Here is a 20,443-nt window from a genome sequence, read left to right on the forward strand (position 1 = left end):
CTGCAAGATAAAGAAAATGTGGAATTGCAAGAAAAAGAAAATACTGCACGCAATATCATAGCTGAGTTGTTTCTTGAAAAAACACAAGAAGGTACTGCGGAGAAGACAGGTACTGATTGTGCCCTAATTATTATATGTACAATTGAAATTTTGTCTCTTCATTTGACCTGTTGCAGAAAACTAATATGAATATGTATATATATATATATATATATAGTGTCGCCAGTAGAGGAAAACAAAGAGGACACCAATGATGACGATCTTAACCAATATACAAGGAAAAGAAAGAGAGACAGTATTGGTTATGATGGTCCGTCATTTTCTCTTTTTACTCCTACTCCTCCAAGTACACAAATGGACATTGATACGACTTTGACTATGGAGGGTGAAGGAAATGTTGAAGAAGAACTTGGTCGAGGTAAAAGGAACAAGAAGTTAAGCTGGCAGTTGAAATCTCCTTTTGATAAGGAAGGAAAATCAGTAAGTTCCAAGGCAGACAATCAAAATACTCCGAAGAGTTCAGGTTGGATAAAATCAACCTATACTCGTAGGTGTATTTTTCATTATGCCACAGAAGATGAAAAATTAGTGAAGAAATTCATTGTGTGGTTGGGCAAGGAGAAAAGGAGAGGTCGCAAAAAAGAGTAAGTCTCTTAATGTGTTTCACTACATCCTTAACTTCTGTGATTGTAAGACTAATTTTAGGACTAACTGTCCTTAACTTATAGATTCAAGTTTAAAACTTAAGGACTTCTTGTCCTTAAGATTTGAACCTGGAATTCAAAGTTAAGGACAGAAAGTCCTTAAGTTCTAAACTTTAATCTATAAGTTAAGGACCAAGTGTCCTTAGCTTTTGAATTTGATACTCAAACTTAAGGACTGCATGTCCTTAGCTTATGAATTTTGAATTCAAACTTAAGGACAGACAGTCCTTAAGTTTTAAACTTGAATCTATAAGTTAAGGACCAATTCTCCTTAGCTTTTGAACTTCTAATTCATATTTAAGGACTGTCTGTCATTAATTTTTCCAGCATGAAAGGCTAAGTTCAGGATTAAATTCTAACTTGACATTTTCAAAATTTTCAGGGGACAAATTGATTTATATGCTGATGATAATAGTGTGAGGAAAAAATCATACAAATTGTATCATCAAAAAATCAGTAGCAAAATATTTTTCCTTGAGCTTTCAGATAGCAAATTTGTTCTTGATGATAAGGTTAGATAATTCACAAGGCATTTATTTTTTCTATTATTAATTTATCATTTTTTCATTATTTTATAACTGATTTGTTATTGATTTGTTTTATTTTTTGCCTTTTTATGAAGCATATTGACATTGCACTCTATTATCTGAGAAAGAAGGAATGCTACCACCCTCGCGATCATCCTTTTCGATGCACAACTACTGATATTCTTTTTGATAATTATATGGCACTTGTGTATAAAGATTTCAGTGAAGATGCTAGTGATGAGTTTTGGTGTGCTGGTGATAATCAGTTATTTCTGACACCATATGTGTGGGGGGACAGCCGAGATGTGGAATTGCATGGACTGAGGTTGACAAAATCTTTTTTCCATGTCGGCTTCCTTCAGAAGATGATAAAGTTGTGACACACTTTCTGTTGGGAGTATTGGACTTGAATCAGAAAAATATTGATGTATATGATTCCATATACAGTGAGTCATATGAAGCAGGAATGAATTACATGCAAATGTATGCACGAATGATCCCCCATTTGCTAAAGTTCTCACAGTTTGACAAAAATCACAAGTCTTTTAGGAATGATTGTCTTCAACAAATTTGATATACAGTGGCAAAGATCATCACACCAAACTGGATCGTACGTGTTGTTATTTGTTATATTATTTATATGTACTTAAGATTTATTGTTTAATTCACTGCATATCTTACATTTCTCTTAGGACTGATTGTGGTGCATTCCTGGTCAAATTTGCCGAGTTGCTGATGATTGGAAAGGACGTGCAGCAATTCCAACCCGAAGACATAAAAGACTTTCGAAAAGAACTTGCTGCAAATCTTTGGGCACATGGTGAATGAAAAAGAAATTCTGGTTATGATACTCCACCAGAAAATGTTGGTGATGATTATGAGAGTGAAAATGAAACATTCTGTCCAAAGGAGTTGTAAAGAAATTGTGGTATTATTTTGTATAAAATTGTTGTAAAGGTGACATCTGAATTCTGCTAGTTTAGGATAGTTCTGAAATATTCTATAAATTTGTGAAAAGGCACTTATATTTTGTTTTATTGACATAGCGTAATTTTTTGTAACAGCTATGCAAAATTACAATTTCAAAAGTTATGTCAAGGCATTTTGTTATTTATTTCGTTGTTTCTCTCAACTGTTGATTTGTCTAGAGTTTGTTAGTATTTGTTCATAACTAAGTGTAAGTGAACTTCAAATTCAAAGTTAAGGACCAAATGTCCTTAACTTTTGAACTTGAAATTCAAAGTTAAGGACCGACAGTCCTTAAGTTTTGAACATGAGACTATAACTTAAGGACCTCATGTCCTTAACTTTTGAACTTATATTTCAAACTTAAGGACTCCTGTAGTTAATGACAAACAGTCCTCAAGTTTTTAACATGGGACTATAACTTAAGGACCTTATGTCCTTAACTTTTGAACTTGAAATTCAAAGTTAAGGATAGATAGTCCTTAAGTTTTTAACATGGGACTATAACTTAAGGACCTCATGTCCTTAACTTTTGAACATGAAATTCAAAGTTAAGGACAGACAGTCCTTACATTTTTAACATGGGACTATAACTTAAGGACCTCATGTCCTTAACGTTTGAACTTAAAATTCAAAGTTAAGGACAGATAGTCCTTAAGTTTTTAACATGGGACTATAACGTAAGGACATCATGTCCTTAACTTTTGAACTTGAAATTCAATGTTAAGGACAGACAATCCATAAGTTTTCAAAATTGCAAGTTGAACTTACTGACTCCTGTTAATAACTTTTAATTGTTGAACTCAAAAGAAATTAAAAGAACGTAACAAGATATAAATATTGAAAATCTAGGCATCCGCTCGAATTAGAATAATAATGAATACAATCTATAGCAAAACTTAAAAGAGTCGATAAACATAAGTGTATATTTCTACTCTTCTCTATGCTTTCTTGAAAATGGATGGAGTGCCGGAGAATATATACAAGCTGTTCTATTATGACCAATTCTTCTGCAACGACCACATTTGAATGTTATTTTTGATGGCTCGGTAGCAGGAATATGCCTTTTCTTTTGCCTTCTACCTGGTGGCACTTTGAAATCTGGAGGTTTAACAATTTGTGACTTAACACTCTCTGGTACAATCCAAGAATCAGTATGTCCTACAGGATGTATTTGTCTTTCATATGTTTTCAGCCAAGATTCCTTTAAGTACCAGTGCGAGCAAAAGTCGGACTTCTTGATGTTTCTCTTCTCGATAACTGCAATTGCATGTATGCATGACAATTCATCAAGTTGAAATTGAAAACAATCACATGTTCTTTTGTTTAAGTCTACCAAGAAAGTTATTCCTTCTTCTTCAACTCTAGAACGCCATGAATCAACAGGGAAGACCTTCAATGTTGAAAAATTATAAGTGAGTACATTATGTTAAAAAATGTTAAAATCATAATATAAACATAAAACATAATACTTACGTTCAAAGTAAATGCTAAATCTATTCTTTTCTTCAATTCCTCCTCTACCCAACAAGAAACATCATAAAATGTTCCTTCTGCTTTATTTCTTCTTTCATAAAACCAATCTTGTAGCTTCACTTGAATGAAATCCATCATTCTTAGTATAGGCAGCTCCTTTGCTTCTAATAGCAATGAATTCAACTCAACTATGCTTGTTGTGAGCATGTCATATCTTCGTCGTGGACTACAAGAACGTGCCCATCTTTCCGGTGGTTCTTCCATCAAGTAGTCATAAGTTTTCTTATCTACATTTGCAATATCTGACATGTATATGTCAAATTCTTTACGCTTGTATACTCTTGCAGCACTTTGGAAAAGTTTTATGACCTCACTTTTCACCTTTCTTCGCTTTAGGTTCTGCTCCAAATGATAGATGCAAATCCCATGATGGCTTTCAGGATATACCTTTACAATGCCATTTGCAATAGCTTGATGCCTGTCTGATAAAAAAATCAAATTCTCACGGCTCCCAATTGCATTGCGAAGCTGACTAAAGTACCACTCATAGGAATTGTTGTTTTCAGATTCTGCTATTCCAAAGGCTAATGGAAAAATTTGGTTATTTGCATCTTTTGAAACTGAAATCATTAAAACACCACGATATTTTGACTTCAAAAAAGTTGCATCAACAGCAATCACTGGTCTACAATGATTCCAACCAGCTATCGATGATCCATATGCGTAAAACATATAAAGAAACCTGAAAATACAATATAAAACAAGGTTAAAATACCTGAAGTTTAGGACAGTCAGTCCTTAACTTACATTTACAAGTTATAAAGTTAAGGACATGTTGTCCATAACTTTTATTTCAAAGTTCAAAACTTAAGGACTGGAAGTCCTTAACTTTTAATTACAAGTTCAAAACTTAAGGATAGGCAGTCCTCAACTTCTGGTTACAACTCAAAAGTTAACAAGGCTAAAGACAGCATGTCCTAAATTGTTTACCTGTTGTTGTCGTCTATCTTTATGTTAGTATAAGTTCCCGGGTTCTTACTTGTCATCATATACAAGTATGAACACAATAATTCATAATTTTCTTCGGGACTTCCTCTTATTAAAGCAGAAGCATGTTGAATAGCATGTCACGCCTTGTGATATCCAATGTCTAGTCCATGCAATTTTTGCATCTCTGCCATGACAAAAGCTGGTGTAACTTCAAATCTTGGGTCCCGAAGATTATCGCTAATGTAACCACTAATCAACTTTGAAGTAGCATGCCTTTGATCTGCTTTCCTAGTGTTAACAGAGCAGTCATGCTTTTTCTCAAGCTTTACTATCTTGAATAATGTTGAGTCTTTAATTCTGAAAGCACGCACACACCAACGACACCTATCATCATTGCATGTCAACGAATATCTTGTTGAGCTTGATCTAACAACTTTGAATTCAAAATGTCCTTTGATTGCTACATTAGAAAAACAATTAATTATGCTCTTCTTCTTGTCAAATACTGATCCGACTTTTATTTGATCCAAAGAAGCATTTTCTCTTAATATCGTAGTTGGGGATTCTTTTTGTTTCAAATTTGATCTTCGTCTAGTTATTTGAGTGCAGGTTTTGTCAGCAACTACTTCGATTACCGGTGCACTCTCTAAGACTTGAATACCCAAAGCTTGTTCGTTGTCAATCTCTATAATGTTTTGTCCTTCTACTTGAATAGAATCAAATGTTTGATGCACCTCTTCATTTAATGGTTGAGCTTCAACCATATCTACTTCAACTATCTGTTGGCATAACTCTTGATTGTCATGTTGAGTTTTTGTGTTGGCATGTTCATTGCTTGTTGATGCAAAAACTCTTTCCGAAATATCAACTATGAAACGACAGCTCTTGAAGAGTGAATGAGTTTTTAGCAACTCTATACATGTGTGAAGATCTAAATCTTTGGATACAAGCATTCCTTTGCTTGTTCCAAGGTTGATATCAAACCATATCACTATTTCAAACTTTTCTCTATCAAATTCAATAAGCTCAAAAATCTGTTTAACGAAATCTTCAAACTGAATTGGCTCAGGTGCTAGGAAAAGCTTTGTTTGATGATCAAGATATTTATAATCTTCAGTCCATCTACCATTAAAAGCAACTATTATGCATATTGTTTCCATCCTACAAGTCAATAGAATGGGAAACAAAGGACATACGTTATAAAGCAATCCTTGTAGAATTAAGAACAAGTGTATTGTAAGTGCAAGACCAAGATAAGGACTGTCTGTCCTTAACATTTAAACATGGAATTAAAAGTTAAGTCCTTAACTTTTGAACAAGAAATTAAAACTTAAGGACTGTCTGTCCTTAACTTTTGAACCAGAAATTAAAACTTAAGGATTGCATGTCCTTAACTTTTGAACCAGAAATTAAAAGCTAAGGACTGCATGTCCTTTAAAATTTAAACATATAATTAAAGTTAAAGACTGTCAGTCCTTAAGTTTTAAACATGGAATTAAAAGTTAAGGACTGTCAGTCCTTAACTTTTGAACCAGAAATTAAAAGCTAAGGACTGTCTGTCCTTTAACATTTAAACATGTAATTAAAGTTAAGGACTGTCAGTCCTTAACATTTAAATATGGAATTAAAAGTTAAGGACTGTCAGTTCTTAACATTTAAACATGGAATTAAAAGTTAGAAATTAAAAGCTAAGGATTGTCTGTCCTTTAACATTTAAACATGTAATTAAAGTTAAGGACTGTCAGTCCTTAACATTTAAACATGGAATTAAAAAATTAAGGACTGTCAGTCCTTAACTTTTGAACCAGAAATTAAAAGCTAAGGACTGCCTGTCTTTTAACATTTAAACATGGAATTAAAAGTTAAGGACTGCTAGTCCTTAACATTTAAACATGTATTTAAAAGTTACGGACTGTCAGTTCTTAACATTTGAACCAGAAATTAAAACATACAATTTGAAACTCAAGCTACAGGACTTTGTATACAGAAGAACAACAACAAAGTGAAGGACATTTTGTCCTTAAGTTTTTTTTATTCAATTTGCAAAATGAGACCAATAGAATCAAAGTTAAGGACATAGTGTTCTTATTTTTTTGAATTCAATTTCCAAAATGAAGACACTATGTCCGGAATACAGAATTATCATAGGAGGCAATGTCTATAAATTTATCAATCCAGAAATTCAAAAAAAAAAATCAAATTCTTATCTAATATATAATCAAATCAATACAGATCTAAAAAAGTATAACTATAGCGAAATAAAAATCGATAGAAACACATGAAATTACAACTTACTGTTTATCTATGTCGTTTTTTTGGATTAGAATGCTGAATTTTTTATATCGGGAAGAGAAATGGTGGTTCGTCCTCAGTTGATCGCCGCTGTGGTAACTGCTGCTACTGCTCGCTTCTTCTCTTTGTGTAACTGCTGCTTGTGTTGATAGCGTAGGTATAAGTTATACCAGAAGGGTATTTTCGTCTAGTCAGGTATAAGTTTTTTAAAGGAGTGGCTAAAGTCTAAATACATTGAAAACAGTGACTTTAAAATAAAAGCCGCTGCTTTTAGTGGCTATTTGTGTCGTTCGCCCTAACCACTGTGGCGTGCAGCCCGATCCGTCATTTATAGTCGACTACGCTCACTGGGGGTGTACAGACTCTGGAGGGGCTCCTACAGCCCAAACGTCATATCACTGCGGCGCGCAACCCGACCCAATACATATATTGTTGCGGCATGCAATACGATCCATATAAGTATCTCTACGGTGTACAGCCCGATCCATAATATATACATATAATATCCTCACTATTAGGTTCTCAACCTCTCTCAGTCATTAACCTCACAACCTCTCGGGCACAACAATAGAAATTAGGGAACTCAGCCCCAACAGTCCTCACAGTTAGAAGTGGAGTGAGAAAACCAATTTTTAAACATTTTAACAGGTAAAACATGACTAAGGATATGCTTTCAACAAGTAAAGTGAGGAAAACAGTAAAAATGCCTCTAAGGGTCTCAACAGGTCGGCCCAAGGCCCCAAACATGGCATACAACCCATAATATAGTATCAACAGCTAAAGTACAGAATATCATAAGGTTCCAATTCAAACACGTGGCTTAATAGTCGCTACGGGACGGACCAAGTCACAATCCCTATCGGTGCACGCCCACACGCTCGTCACCTAGCATGTGCGTCACCGCATTTACCAAAACAAGTCAAATATCGGGGTTTGTACCCTCAGTTCCAGATTTACAATGGTTACTTACCTCAAACCGGTGAAAATACTACTCCACGACGTCTTTGCCCCTTGAATCGGCCTCCACTCGTGTCAAATCTATCCAAAATTAGAATCACAGCGTCAAAATATGCTAAGGGAACGAAGCCCAAGCGAAAACAATTAAATAATACCAAAAATCCTGAAATTACCAAAACCCGACCCCTGGGCCCACGTCTCGAAACTCGATAAAAATCACATCAACGAAATCCTTATCCTCCCACGAGTCTATACCTATCAAGAACACTGAAATCGGAGTCCAAATGACCCCTCAAATCCCCATTTAAATGTCTCTTAATCTTAAGCCCTAATCCCCAATTTTTTCTTCCTTAATCTCCACAAAAACCATGATTAAACAATGAAAAATGATCTTAAACCCAATTAATTAAGCCTAGTAAACTTACCCAACTGATATCCTTTGATTCCTCTTGAAATCATATGCTTTAGCCTCTTTCCCGTCTTCAAAAATGGAGTATTTTGCAAAAATTCGCGAAGAAAGCAATATATACCTTCTGGCCAGGGATTTTCGCATCTGCGGCTATATTTCTGCTTCTGCGGTACCGCATTTGCGGTTCTTCCTCCGCTTCTACAGAGATCACTTACTCACCTTAGTCCGCATCTGCGACATCGCAGATGCGGTCCTCTTACCCGCTTTTGCGGTTCCTGCTCCTCAAGCCATTTTCGCTCCTGCGATCAATTCCTCCGCTTATGCGGCACCACACATGCAGTCCCCAATCCGTAGATGCGGAAATACCAGAAGCAACTAATTCAGCAGCTGCAACAAAGTCCAAACTTCTCTGTTAACCATCCGAAATCACCCCGAGGCCCCCGGAACCTCAACCAAAAGCACAAACATATCCTAATGCCTTATTCAAACTTGTGCCAATCTTCAAAACATCTCGAACAACATTGAATCAAGCTAAACACATCAGATTCAAGCCAAATTTTCTAAAATCTTCCGAATTATGATTTTGATAAAAAATGCAACCAAACCACGTCCGAATGACCTAAATTTTGCACGCACATCCTAAATGACTCAACGGAACTACTGCAACTCTCGGAATTCCATTCTGACCCCTATATAAAAATCTCGCCTATCAACCGGAAATTGTCAAAATATAAACTTCGCCAATTCAAGCCTAAATCTACTCCAAACCTTCAAAACTCATTCCGATCACGCTCCTAAGTCATAAATCACCTCCCGAAGCTAACTGAACCATCGAAACTTACATCCGAGCACTCTAACACATAGGTCAACATCCGGTTGACTTTTCCAACTTAAGCTTTCTTAAAAGAGACTAAGTGTCTCAAACCTTACCAAAATAATTCCGAATTCGATCCGACCAACCCGATATCACAAACACGAATAACAAAGCATAAAGAAGTAGAAATGGGGGAAACATAGCGATAACTCATGAGCCGACTGGCCGGGTCATCATATCCTCCCCAACTTAAACAAACGTTCGTCCTCGAACGAGTCAAGAAACATACATGAAGCCTTAAACAGGTGAGGATATCTGCTCCGCATCTCCCGCTCGGTCTCCCAGGTAGCCTCCTCCACGGGCCGACCTCTCCACTTGCTTTTCACTAAAACTATATCCTTTGACCTCAACTTTTGAACCTGATGACCCAAAATAGCTACTGGCTCCACATCATAAGTCAAATCATCATCCAACTGAACCATGCTGAAATCCAAAACATGAGACGGATCCCCAATATACTTCTGGAGCATAGAAACATGAAATACTGGATGCACACTCGACAAGCTGGGTGGCAAAACAAGCTCATAAACCACCTCCCCAATCCTCTGAAGCACCCCAAAAGGCCCAATAAACCGAGGACTCAGTTTCCCTTTCTTCCAAAATCTCATAACACCCTTCATGGGTGAAACCTTCAACAAAACCTTCTCGCCAACCATGTAGGACACATCCCGAACCTTCCTATCAGCATAGCTCTTCTGCCTCGACTGCACTATACGAAGACTCTCCTGAATTACCTTCACCTTTTCTAAAGCATCCTACACCAAGTCTGTCCCCAATAGCCTAGCCTCACCGGGCTCAAACCAACCAACTGGAAAGCCTCATATGGAGCCATCTGAATACTCGACTAGTAGCTGTTGTTATAAGAAAACTCTGCAAGCGGTAGAAACTGATCCCATGACCCTCCGAAATCAATGACACAAGCATGCAACATGTCCTCCAATATCTAGAGAGTACGCTCGGACTGCCCGTCTGTCTGAGGGTGAAAAGTTGTGCTCAACTCAACCTGAGTACGTAACTCTTGCTGCACAAACCTCTAAAACTGTAAAGTAAACTGAGTGCCCCTACCTGAAATGATGGAAATTGGGACACCATGCAAACGAACAATCTCCCGGATATAGATCTCTGCCAACCGCTCTGAAGAATAGGTAGTACACACAGAAATGAAGTGCGCGAACTTGGTCAGCCGATCCACAATCACCCAAATAGCATCAAACTTCCTCAAAGTCCGTGGAAGTCCAACAACAAAGTCCATAGTGATCCTCTACCACTTCCACTCGGGAATATCCATCCGCTGAAGCAAGCCACCTGGTCTCTGATGCTTATATTTCACATGCTGACAATTGAGACACCAAACTACAAATCCCACAATGTCTTTCTTCATTCTTCTCCACCAATAATGCTGTCTCAGATCCTGATACATCTGAGTGGCACCCGGATGAATGGAATACCGCGAGCTATGGGCCTCCTCCATAATCAATTCCCGAAGCCCATCCATATTAGGCACACAAATCCGACCTTGCATCCTCAACACCCCATCATCACCTATAGTCACATCCCTGACATCATCGTGCTGAACTCTATCCTTAAGGACAAGCAAATGCGGATCATCATATTGGTGCTCTCTGATGCGATCATATAAGAAAGACCGAGAAACCACACAAGCCAATACCCCACTGAGCTCCGAAATATCTAATCTCAGGAACCGATTGGTCAAGGCCTGAACATCAACTGCAAGAGGTCTCTCCCCAACTGGAATATATGCCAAACTCCCCATATCAATGCCTTTCGGCTTAAAGCATCGGCCACCACATTAGCCTTTCCCGAATGGTACAATATAGTGATATCATAATCCTTAAGCAACTCAAACCATCTCCACTGCCTCAAATTAAGATCCTTCTGTTTGAACAAGTGCTGGAGGCTACGATGATCAGTACACACCTCACAAGACACACCATACAAGTAATGTCTCCAAATCTTCAACGCGTGAACTATGATAGCCAACTCCAAATCATGAACAGGGTAGTTTTTCTCATGGGGCTTCAACTGTCGAGAAGCATAAGCAATAACTCTATCCTCCTGCATCAATACACAACCAATCCTAACTCTCGAAGCATCACAATACATGGTATATAAACCTGAAGCTGATGGCAAAACCAACACTGAAGCTGTGGTCAAAGTTGTCTTGAGCTTCTGAAAGCTCTCCTTACACTTATCCGACCATACAAATGAAACACCCTTCTTAGTCAACTTGGTCAAGGGCGATGCGATAGATGAGAATCCCTGCACAAAACGGCGATAATAACTCGCCAAACCAAGAAAGCTGTGAATCTCTATGGCTGAGGACGGTCTGGGCCAACTCTGAACCACCTCTATCTTCTTCGGGTCAACCTGAATACCCTCACTGGACACTACGTGCCCCAAGAAAGCCACTGAACTGAGCCAAAACTCACACTTGGAGAATTTTGCATAAAGCTTCTCCTCCCTCAATCTCTGCAACACAACTCTCAAATGCTTCGCGTGCTCCTCCTGACTATGTGAATACACCAAAATATCATCAATGAAGACTATGACAAACGAATCGAGATAGGGCAGGAACACGTTGTTCATCAAATGCATGAATGCTTCGGGGGCATTGGTCAGCCCAAAAGACATCACCAAGAACTCATAATGACCATATCGGGTCCTGAAAGTTGTCTTAAAATATTCAAGTCCCTGATCTCCAACTGGTGATAACCCGAACGGAGATCAATCTTGGAGAACACTCTCGCTCATTGAAGCTGGTCGAATAAATCATCAATGTGAGGCAAAGGATACTTCTTAATTGTTACTTTGTTCAATTGCCTATAATCAATGCACATCCTCATAGTGCCATCCTTCTTCTTCACAAATAAAACCGACGCACCCCAAGATGACACACTAGGCCGAATGAACCCTTTATCAAGGAGATCCTGAAGTTGTTCTTCTAATTCCTTCAACTCCGTTGGTGCCATATGATACGGCAAAATAGAAATGGGTTGAGTGCCCGACACCAGGTCAATACCAACATCAATGTCCATGTCCGGTGGCATGCCTGACAGGTTTGCAGGAAACACATCGAAAAAATCCCTCACAACTGGAATAGAATCAATACTAGGAGTCTCAACATCGACATCCCTAACAATGGCTAGATACGAAAGACATCCTTTCCTAACCATACGTTGAACCTTCAAGAATGAGATCACTCTACTGGGAACATAGTCAGTCAAACCTTGCCATTCAATTCGTGGCGCACCCGGTATAGCCAATGTGACTGTCTTGGCATGAAAGTCCAGAATAGCACGACACGGAGATAATCAGTCCATGCCCAAAATGATATCGAAATATACCCACAGTAATAAAAGATCCACTCTGGTCTCCAGACCCCCAATAGTCATCACACACGACCAGTACACACGGTCTACAACAACAGTATCGCCCACTAGAGTAGATACATGAACAGGTGAAACAAGAGACTCACGGGGCGTATCCAGATAATGGGCAAAGTATGATGACACATAAGAAAAGGTGGAACCAGGATCAAATAATACGGAGGCATCTCTGTGGCAGACTGAAACAATATCTGAAATCACTGTATCTGAAGCAGCAACATTTGTTTTACCTGGGAGGGCATAGAAACGAGCCTGACCACCACCTGATCGACCTCCCCCTCTAGGGCGACCCCTGGCTGACTGACCTTCACCCCTAGCTGGCTGGGCAGATGGTGAAGTAACTGGAGCAGAAGTCGAGGGCTGACCCCTCTGTTGAGACTGACCATCATGAAGACAAGGACACTGCCTCCTTATATGCCCAAACTCTTCGCACTCATAACAACTCCCCAGTGCTGGAGATGGGGACTGAAGGGAACCCTTGGCACCAGAATGACCAGTAGAAAGGCCTGGCATGGAAGAACCCTGCACAGATGGAGCACGGGACGAACTCTAGGCTGGGAGGGCACTGAGTGATGAGTGGCCCTGATGAGAACTGTGAGAACCATGACCCGATGATGACCCACGATAACCTGGGCAAGCTGAATGAGCCTATTTGAATGGGCGGCCTCTGCCCTGCTGGAACTGACCCCTCGAAGGAGCACCACTAAAGCTACTAGATCCCCAAGGGCTCTTGGCCTCCCTCTCCTCTCGCTCCTGGCGACGAACCGACTCAATCTCACCGGCGATATCAACAACCTCCTCAAAAGTAGCATCTGTCACCCTCTCCCTAGTCATGAGAATCTGAAGCTGATATGTGAGACCATCAACAAACCTCATAGTCCTCTCTCGATCTGTGGGAACCAACCAGACCGCATAACGAGCTAACTCAGAGAACCGCATCTCATACTGTGTCACAGTCATCTCTCCTTGACGCAACTGCTCGAACTGCCTGCGCAGCTCCTCTCGGCGAGACTGTGGCACATACTTCTCCAGAAAGAGAACGGAGAACTGCTGCCAAGTAAGGGGCGCTGCACCAAAAGGCCTACGCTTCTCATATGCCTCCCACCAAGTGAAGGTAGCCCAAAAAACTGAAAGGTGGTAAAAGCTACACCACTGGTCTCTAGGATCCCCGTTGTATGAAGCATCCTGTGGCACTTATCCAAGAACCCCTGGGCATCCTCGCCCTCTGCACCGCTAAAAGTCGGAGGCATGAGTCTACCAAACCTCTCTAGTCGACGCTGCTCGTCGTCCGGCATAACTGGTACCACAAACTCCTGAACTGATGCAATCGCTGGGCTGGAGGTGCCCCCGGTGTCTGGAGTACCTGCACAACCTACTCAGAAGTGCGAGAAACGAGAGTCTGGGTGCCTCCCCCGACCTGAGATGTAGTTGCGGCTATAGTAACTGAAACCGCCTGAGCCAAACTGGTACACATTGATAAGATCTGAGCTAAAGCCTCCTGAAGGCCTGGAATCACAATGGGCACAGTTGGTTCCTAAGCTGGTGCTGCCCTAGCATTTACAACTGGGACCTGATCCTGAATTGGGGCAACTGGTGGGTCTGCAGGTGCTGCCCTAGTTGCTTTGCCCCTACCACGGCCTCGATCGCGTCCTCGACCTCTGGTGACCCCAACTGGTGGAACTGGTGGTCGTCCACCCTGCTCAATAGCACGTGTCCTCACCATCTGTGAGAGAATGGAATAACAGAAGTTTAGTATTCGGATCAACAAGTTCGCACGACAAGAATTTCAAGAATATGAAGAATTTTCCTAAAGGTTCTGCAGCCTCTCAAGGATAACTACAGATATCTCCGTACTGATCCGTGAGACTCTACTAAACCGGCTCATGACTCGCGAGACATATGTAACCTAAGCACTGATACCAACTTGTCACGGGCCCAAATACCAGTCGTGATGGCGCCTATCAGATTACTAGGCAAGCCAATCAATCAATGAATCACAACCCCTTTTCCTTTAACAATAAGCCATTTTCTAACACAGTTTTTAAATACCCAATTTCATTATAAACGCTTAAAGCAACAGGAAATATGCGGAAGTCAAATAACAGGAAACTACACAGCCCCATAATCTGGTGTCACGAGTCTAGAGCCTCTAAATATACAAATCTGACTGTCTAATACATAACAAGTCTAAAATGCAGGAAAAGAAGGATAAGAGGAAGAAAGCAAGGTTGCGGACGCCATGCAGCTATCTTGCAGTCTCCGACAAACTCTGAAAATGCTGAGGACCCTCACTCTGCCGCTCGGGCACCTGGATCTGCACACAAGGTGCAGGGAGTATGTCAGTACGCCAACTCACTAAGTAACTAAAGTAAATAAGGTTTGAAATCACTTACTGACCTTAGTCCGCATCTACGGTCCCCTACCCGCATCTGCGACATCGCAAATGCGGTCCACTTACCCGCTTCTGCGGTTCCTGCTCCTCGAGCCATTTTCTCTTTTGCGATCAATTCCTCCGCTTATGTGGTGCCACACCTGCGGTCCCCAATCCGCAAGTGTGGAAATACTAGAAGCAACAAATTCAGTAGCTGCAACAAAGTCCAAACTTCTCCGTTAACCATCTGAAATCATCCCGAGGGCCCCAAGACCTCAACCAAAAGCACAAACATATCCTAATACCTTATTCAAACTTGTACCAATCTTCAAAACATCTCGAACAACATCGAATCAATCTAAACACATCGGATTCAAGCCAAATTTTCTAAAATCTTCCGAATTCCGCTTTTGATCAAAAACCCAACCAAACCACGTCCGAATGACCTGAAAGTTTGCACGCACATCCCAAATTACTCAACAAAACTATTGCAACTCTCGGAATTCCATTCCAACCCCTATATAAAAATCTCACCTACCAACCGGAAATCGCCAAAATATCAACTTCGCCAATTCAAGCCTAAATCTACTCCGAACCTCCGAAACTCATTCTGATCACGCTCCTAAGTCATAAATCACCTCTCGAAGCTAACCGAACCATCGAAACTCACATCCAAGCCCTCTAACACATAAGTCAACATCCTGTTGACTTTTCCAACTTAAGCTTCCTTAAAAGAGATTAAGTGTCTCAAACCTTACCAAAATCATTCCGGATTCGATCCGACCAACCCGATACCACAAAACACGAACAACAAAGCATAAAGAAGCAGAAATGGGGGATACGGAGTGGTAACTCATGAGACGACTAGCCGGGTCGTCACACTACCACTTTCATAATTCTCTAAAACCATCGAATTTCTTCTGCACTCTATTCTTCTCTCTTCCAAAACCCCAATTCACAAATTCTCTTCTAGAATTAGCAAGATGACTAATCCCCAAGATAACTCAGGCACTCCTCCACAACCCACCCCATCTGATTCATCCACCCCTCCTCCACCTAGCACAACCCTTCAACCTAGGAGAAGGCGAGTAAAAATGCTTGCCCGCAAAACGGTGGCAACTGGTGCTCTTTCAAAGAGATTAAACGAGAAATTAAAGGCAAGCCAAGCCCAAGATTCTGAGAACTCAGACGATTCGTTCAAATCTACGAGTAAGGGGGGTAGGAACTGGGTCTTCTGACTCTGAGAAGGCTCAAAACTCCCTTTCTTAGGTACGTTCTGCTTTGGTTTAGAATTTAGACAATAGGTTTGTTCTAGTTGGGTCTGTTAGGAATGTGTAATTGCCTGAGTCAAGAAGGAGAGGTGATAAAAATAAAAGAGAAAAAGAAAAGGAGAGTGAGGGTGAGGGTGTGCGTAGTGATGTGAGGGGAAAAGGGAAAGAAGTGGCTGGTTCTTCACCCACTTCTAAATTGGTGGTACCAGCTATCTGTGGTGTTGAACATGCAACTGTAGAAGAAAGTAGCAAGAAGACAGGGGGAAGTGGTTCAGGGGAGACTGTTGAAGGGTTGGTTAATCTAAGTGCACATGCAGATGAACCTGGTTCATCTATTGAGGAGACCCTAACAGACCTTCTGAAGAAAGTAGGTGCTAGTTATGATCCAAAGAAAAGGAGAACCTCAATGCCAAAAGCCCCAGCACTGCAAAATCTTCTAAGAAAAGAAAGACTTCTTCTCCAAAAACTGCTGAGATTTCTTTACCAAAAAGAAGGGCCACACGAAGCATGATGAAGCAGAGTGAGAGTAAGTTACAAAAGGTTATGGCAGAAAAGAAGAAGAAAGGATGGATAAAGGAAAAGCTAAGGTTGCAGAGCCCTATGAGGCTGTTGATGTTGAGGAGATGGAGCAGGTCCATCAGGAGGAACACACAACTGTGGAGGTTCAGACCCCCAAGCCCAAAAAGACCAAGACTTCTTTCAAGAAGTCTTCATCTGTGTCTAAGGCTGTTGATCCTTCATTGGCCAAGAGGACAAGGTCTGTAGTGAAAAACAAACGGGATAGAATTGTTGAGGATGAAGAATAGAGTGGTGAAGAAGAGAGTGAGTCTGATGGTGAACAAGACAAGCTAGCCAAGTTTGACAAAAGAAACATTTTGAAGGGTAGATTGTTGAAAGACTTGATGGAATTAGGAATGGTTTGATTGGTGGATGCACTAGCTGCTCAGGGCTGGAAGGACATGGTCCTTCAGATGGATGAAAGGCTATCCAGGAATAAGATCATTGAATTCATGGCAAATGCAGAGGTCAAGGAAGGCGACTCTTGAAATCCATTCTGAAGGGTATGATGACTACACAAGGCAAAGATGGCCATGTCCGGACTCCCTTCCAATTGTCCATGCTATCACACCTCCTTTCTACCACCCGAAAGAGGGTATATAAGGGAGTTTTGACAATTGAAGTAACATAAATCGAAATTGAATTATTTTATTTATTTCAGAGTCGCCACTTGGAATAATTTTATGGTGTCCCAAGTCACCGGTTTATTTTAAATCCCAAATCGAGAAGAATTTTGACTTTATTTAAAAGTCTGCGAAACCAGAAATTCTATGTAAGGAATTATGTTAACTCGGAAGAAGGTGTTAGATATTCCCGGATTCCGTGGTTCGAGCACGGTCGCTTAAACTATTAATAATTGGCCTAAATATCTGATTTATTACATATTTTAAACCTATTGTGCATTTTTTAACTTTTATAACCGCTTTTATTTATTTAAACTATTTTTAGGATTTACGGAATTATTTCTTGAATAAGTTACGATTGTCGTACACTTGTTGTTTTGGGACACATCACAAACCGCACTACATGATATGCACCCGCAATTTGCGACATGTTTATTTATTATTGTTCGAAGTTGTTATGATCGGGTCACATGAAATGCACACCCGAATTTAAGAAATTAGGCATCGTAACTATGTCAGGGAACCATACCCATAATCATGATGGTTTATTAATCGTGCCTAAAGCATGCTACGATTGTTCATGATTAATTGGAGCTTAATTGGTATTCTCCTCAAATGTTGACAGAAGATTAAAGCACTGTGATTCTCTACATTTTAAGGATTCCCTATTTTTTAAAACAAGTATATGTTGAGGATTCTTCAAGCGCTCCACAAGATTATGCAAAGTCTCCATGTTACTTTCTCCTCCAAATCCCGCAATGGTTATTTTCAAACATTTATTTAAGTTTTGTGAATCCATATAACAAGCTCCTAATATTTCCAGTTCATACAAAAGCCACTATCAGACAGTTGCCATGCATAAGGAATATCACAAGGCATAGTAGATTAACAAAAGACATAGTAGAAAATGTTTTACCAGACCTAATAGAGTTGCACATGTCAAGAAAGAGAAAAATTCAGTAGGTAAACAACTAAAAGAGGTAAAGAAAACCTAAAATAATTGAAAAGAGAAGAAGATATCGGACAATAAAGCTTCTCGCGAATGGACCCTTCCCACATGATCTCATGAAAATGTAAAGTTCATACCGGAATCTGAAAGTCCTAAGGAAAAGGGGAAAAAAAGCTAAAAGAAAGAGCATAACTTGATACATGAGACCAGACTTGCTAGTGTAGCATAGAGAGCGCAAGATTGAGAATAACAGTCACAGGGAAGGAGAAAGAGCAGTTCTTCACACATTGAATGGGACTAACATTACTACGAATCTACTTAAACGAGTGAAGGAGAGATTATCATTTAATGATATGAATCTTAGTTGCAGAATTCCTGAACCTCCAAAGTTTGTTCTTTTCCACTACTATCTTATTTTAAGTTCTAACTCTAATCCATAAGGAGATGTGAAATTAACTAATTTACGGATAAAATACATATCTAATCATGAAGGATATAATTATAATCCGTGTTAATCAACAACTACCGAGCCACTAATTTTTCAACCCAGCTGATTATGCAAGTTTCATACCAAAAAAAAAAAATGAAAACAGATAGGGTTCTAATAGCAATAACAGATGAAATCGAATTCGACCATAGCTTAAAAAAATGAGCTAGACAATAAACACAATTCCATATCATAGTAAATCTGAACATAGCTTAAAGGAATACATACCTAATAGCAGGGAAATTGTAGAAAAAAACAACCCAAATAAAGGCTGGAATTGAACACGGAATTCAACAGCTCAAGAACAACATACTCAACTTCAATTTCGGATTCAAACCAAACTCGAAATTCAACGAAATGACAAAGAAAGATTCCTTGAATCAACAAGAACAAACCATAACATTTTCTGCTTTTTCGAACTGTTTGAATGCAAAATCAATCTAAATCTCTACCCTTTTTTGTTTTGGATTTTAGGACCTCAGATTTGGGTTCGAGCTCCCTCTATAAAAATTCTGTCCGACTCCTATTCTTGTCCGTGTTCTCTGTTGACGAATGAAAGGGGGAGCTCCGTCTTTGAGTGTGTACTATCAGATGAGTGAGATGAGGAAGGAGAGGGGGTTGGGGTTTTGAGAAATGAAAATGAAGAAGAAGATCGAGGGAAGGTGTGCCGTTTTTTTTCTTTCTGAGAGGGTCTTCTGATTTTTGTCTTAAGCTCGAATGTGTGTATATATTAGAGTGTAGGAGGTGGGCTTTTAATAAAGGGAAATGGGTATTTGGGTAGTGTGTTGACGTTGTATGGGCTTGGATAATTTGGAATTTTTAGGGTTCAAATTAAATTTTGGGCTTAAAATTAAGCTGGCCCAAACGAAATTAGAAGACCAAATATATATATATTTATTTTTTATTTCAAAAATCTAATTGAATTAATTAAATAAGCTAAATAAAATCCTAAATTAGGCTCTAACTTAAATTATTTTGGAAAATTAATCTTACTTATTTTTACTAATTTAACACTAATTAATTTAAAACTGAAAGCTAAAATGTTGACATGACTATTGTAGTAATTTTTTTGTAATTTTTGTTTAATAAAATTAATTCCTACATGCAAATTGAACTTAAGATGTCATGAAATTAAAACGTGACAAATTTTATGATTTTTTATGATTTTAAAAATATTAAACATGCATGGAATGCAACTAAATAAAAAAACTCCTAAAAATCAATTAAAATTATTTTTGATTTATTTTTAGTAGTTATTTTTATATGGGGCAAAAATTAGGTGCTCACACTTGCAATCACTAGGAGATTCTGTGATGTTGTAGAAGTGAATGAGGCTAAGGCTATGCAAAAGATTGAAATGAAGTCATGCCACAAAGTCTTGTTTGAATTTGTCAACAAGTGTTTGCTGCCTAGACAGGAAAGAAGACACACTGCTAATCATATGGACTTGGTGCTAATGGAGTGTCTTAAAAGTGGAAGGCAGATCAACTGGCCTGCGTTTATTATCAAGCTACTGGACAGAGTTATTAATGGCTCCAAGGCCCATGCCACTCCTTATGGGTTTATTCTGACTACTGTTCTT

The 20,443-nt window shown here is 39.3% G+C and overlaps 1 protein-coding gene across 3 annotated transcripts; it reads right to left on the minus strand.

The window, feature by feature from the left end:
* Positions 1-3,037: 3,037 nt before the first annotated feature.
* On the minus strand, positions 3,038-19,568 carry LOC107786266 (uncharacterized). 3 transcript variants are annotated; one of them, XM_075233370.1, is made up of 4 exons: positions 19,090-19,568; positions 4,664-5,824; positions 3,674-4,415; positions 3,038-3,590 (listed from the first exon to the last, which is right to left on the minus strand). In XM_075233370.1, exons 2-4 carry the CDS (start codon positions 4,720-4,722, stop codon positions 3,129-3,131), a joined length of 1,263 nt encoding a protein of 420 aa, XP_075089471.1. In that variant the 5' UTR covers positions 4,723-5,824; positions 19,090-19,568; the 3' UTR covers positions 3,038-3,128. The 3 variants fall into 3 exon arrangements, with proteins under 3 accessions (XP_075089471.1, XP_075089473.1, XP_075089472.1); XM_075233372.1 differs by lacking the exon at positions 4,664-5,824 and adding an exon at positions 7,926-7,993; XM_075233371.1 differs by lacking the exon at positions 4,664-5,824.
* Positions 19,569-20,443: the final 875 nt, after the last annotated feature.

Source organism: Nicotiana tabacum, chromosome 16 (assembly GCF_000715075.1).
Source record: "Nicotiana tabacum cultivar K326 chromosome 16, ASM71507v2, whole genome shotgun sequence".
NCBI lineage: Eukaryota > Viridiplantae > Streptophyta > Magnoliopsida > Solanales > Solanaceae > Nicotiana > Nicotiana tabacum.

What these genes read in the sequence shown, in the direction of transcription:
- LOC107786266 (XM_075233370.1), bottom strand. Translation starts at nt 4,722, where the DNA reads ATGATGACAAGTAAGAACCCGGGAACTTATACTAACATAAAGATAGAC. An exon ending in AAGATAGACGACAACAACAG is followed by an intron (nt 4,416 to 4,663) that starts GTAAACAATTTA and finishes TTGTATTTTCAG; the next exon opens with GTTTCTTTATATGTTTTACG. An exon ending in ATTTAGCATTTACTTTGAAC is followed by an intron (nt 3,591 to 3,673) that starts GTAAGTATTATG and finishes TCAACATTGAAG; the next exon opens with GTCTTCCCTGTTGATTCATG.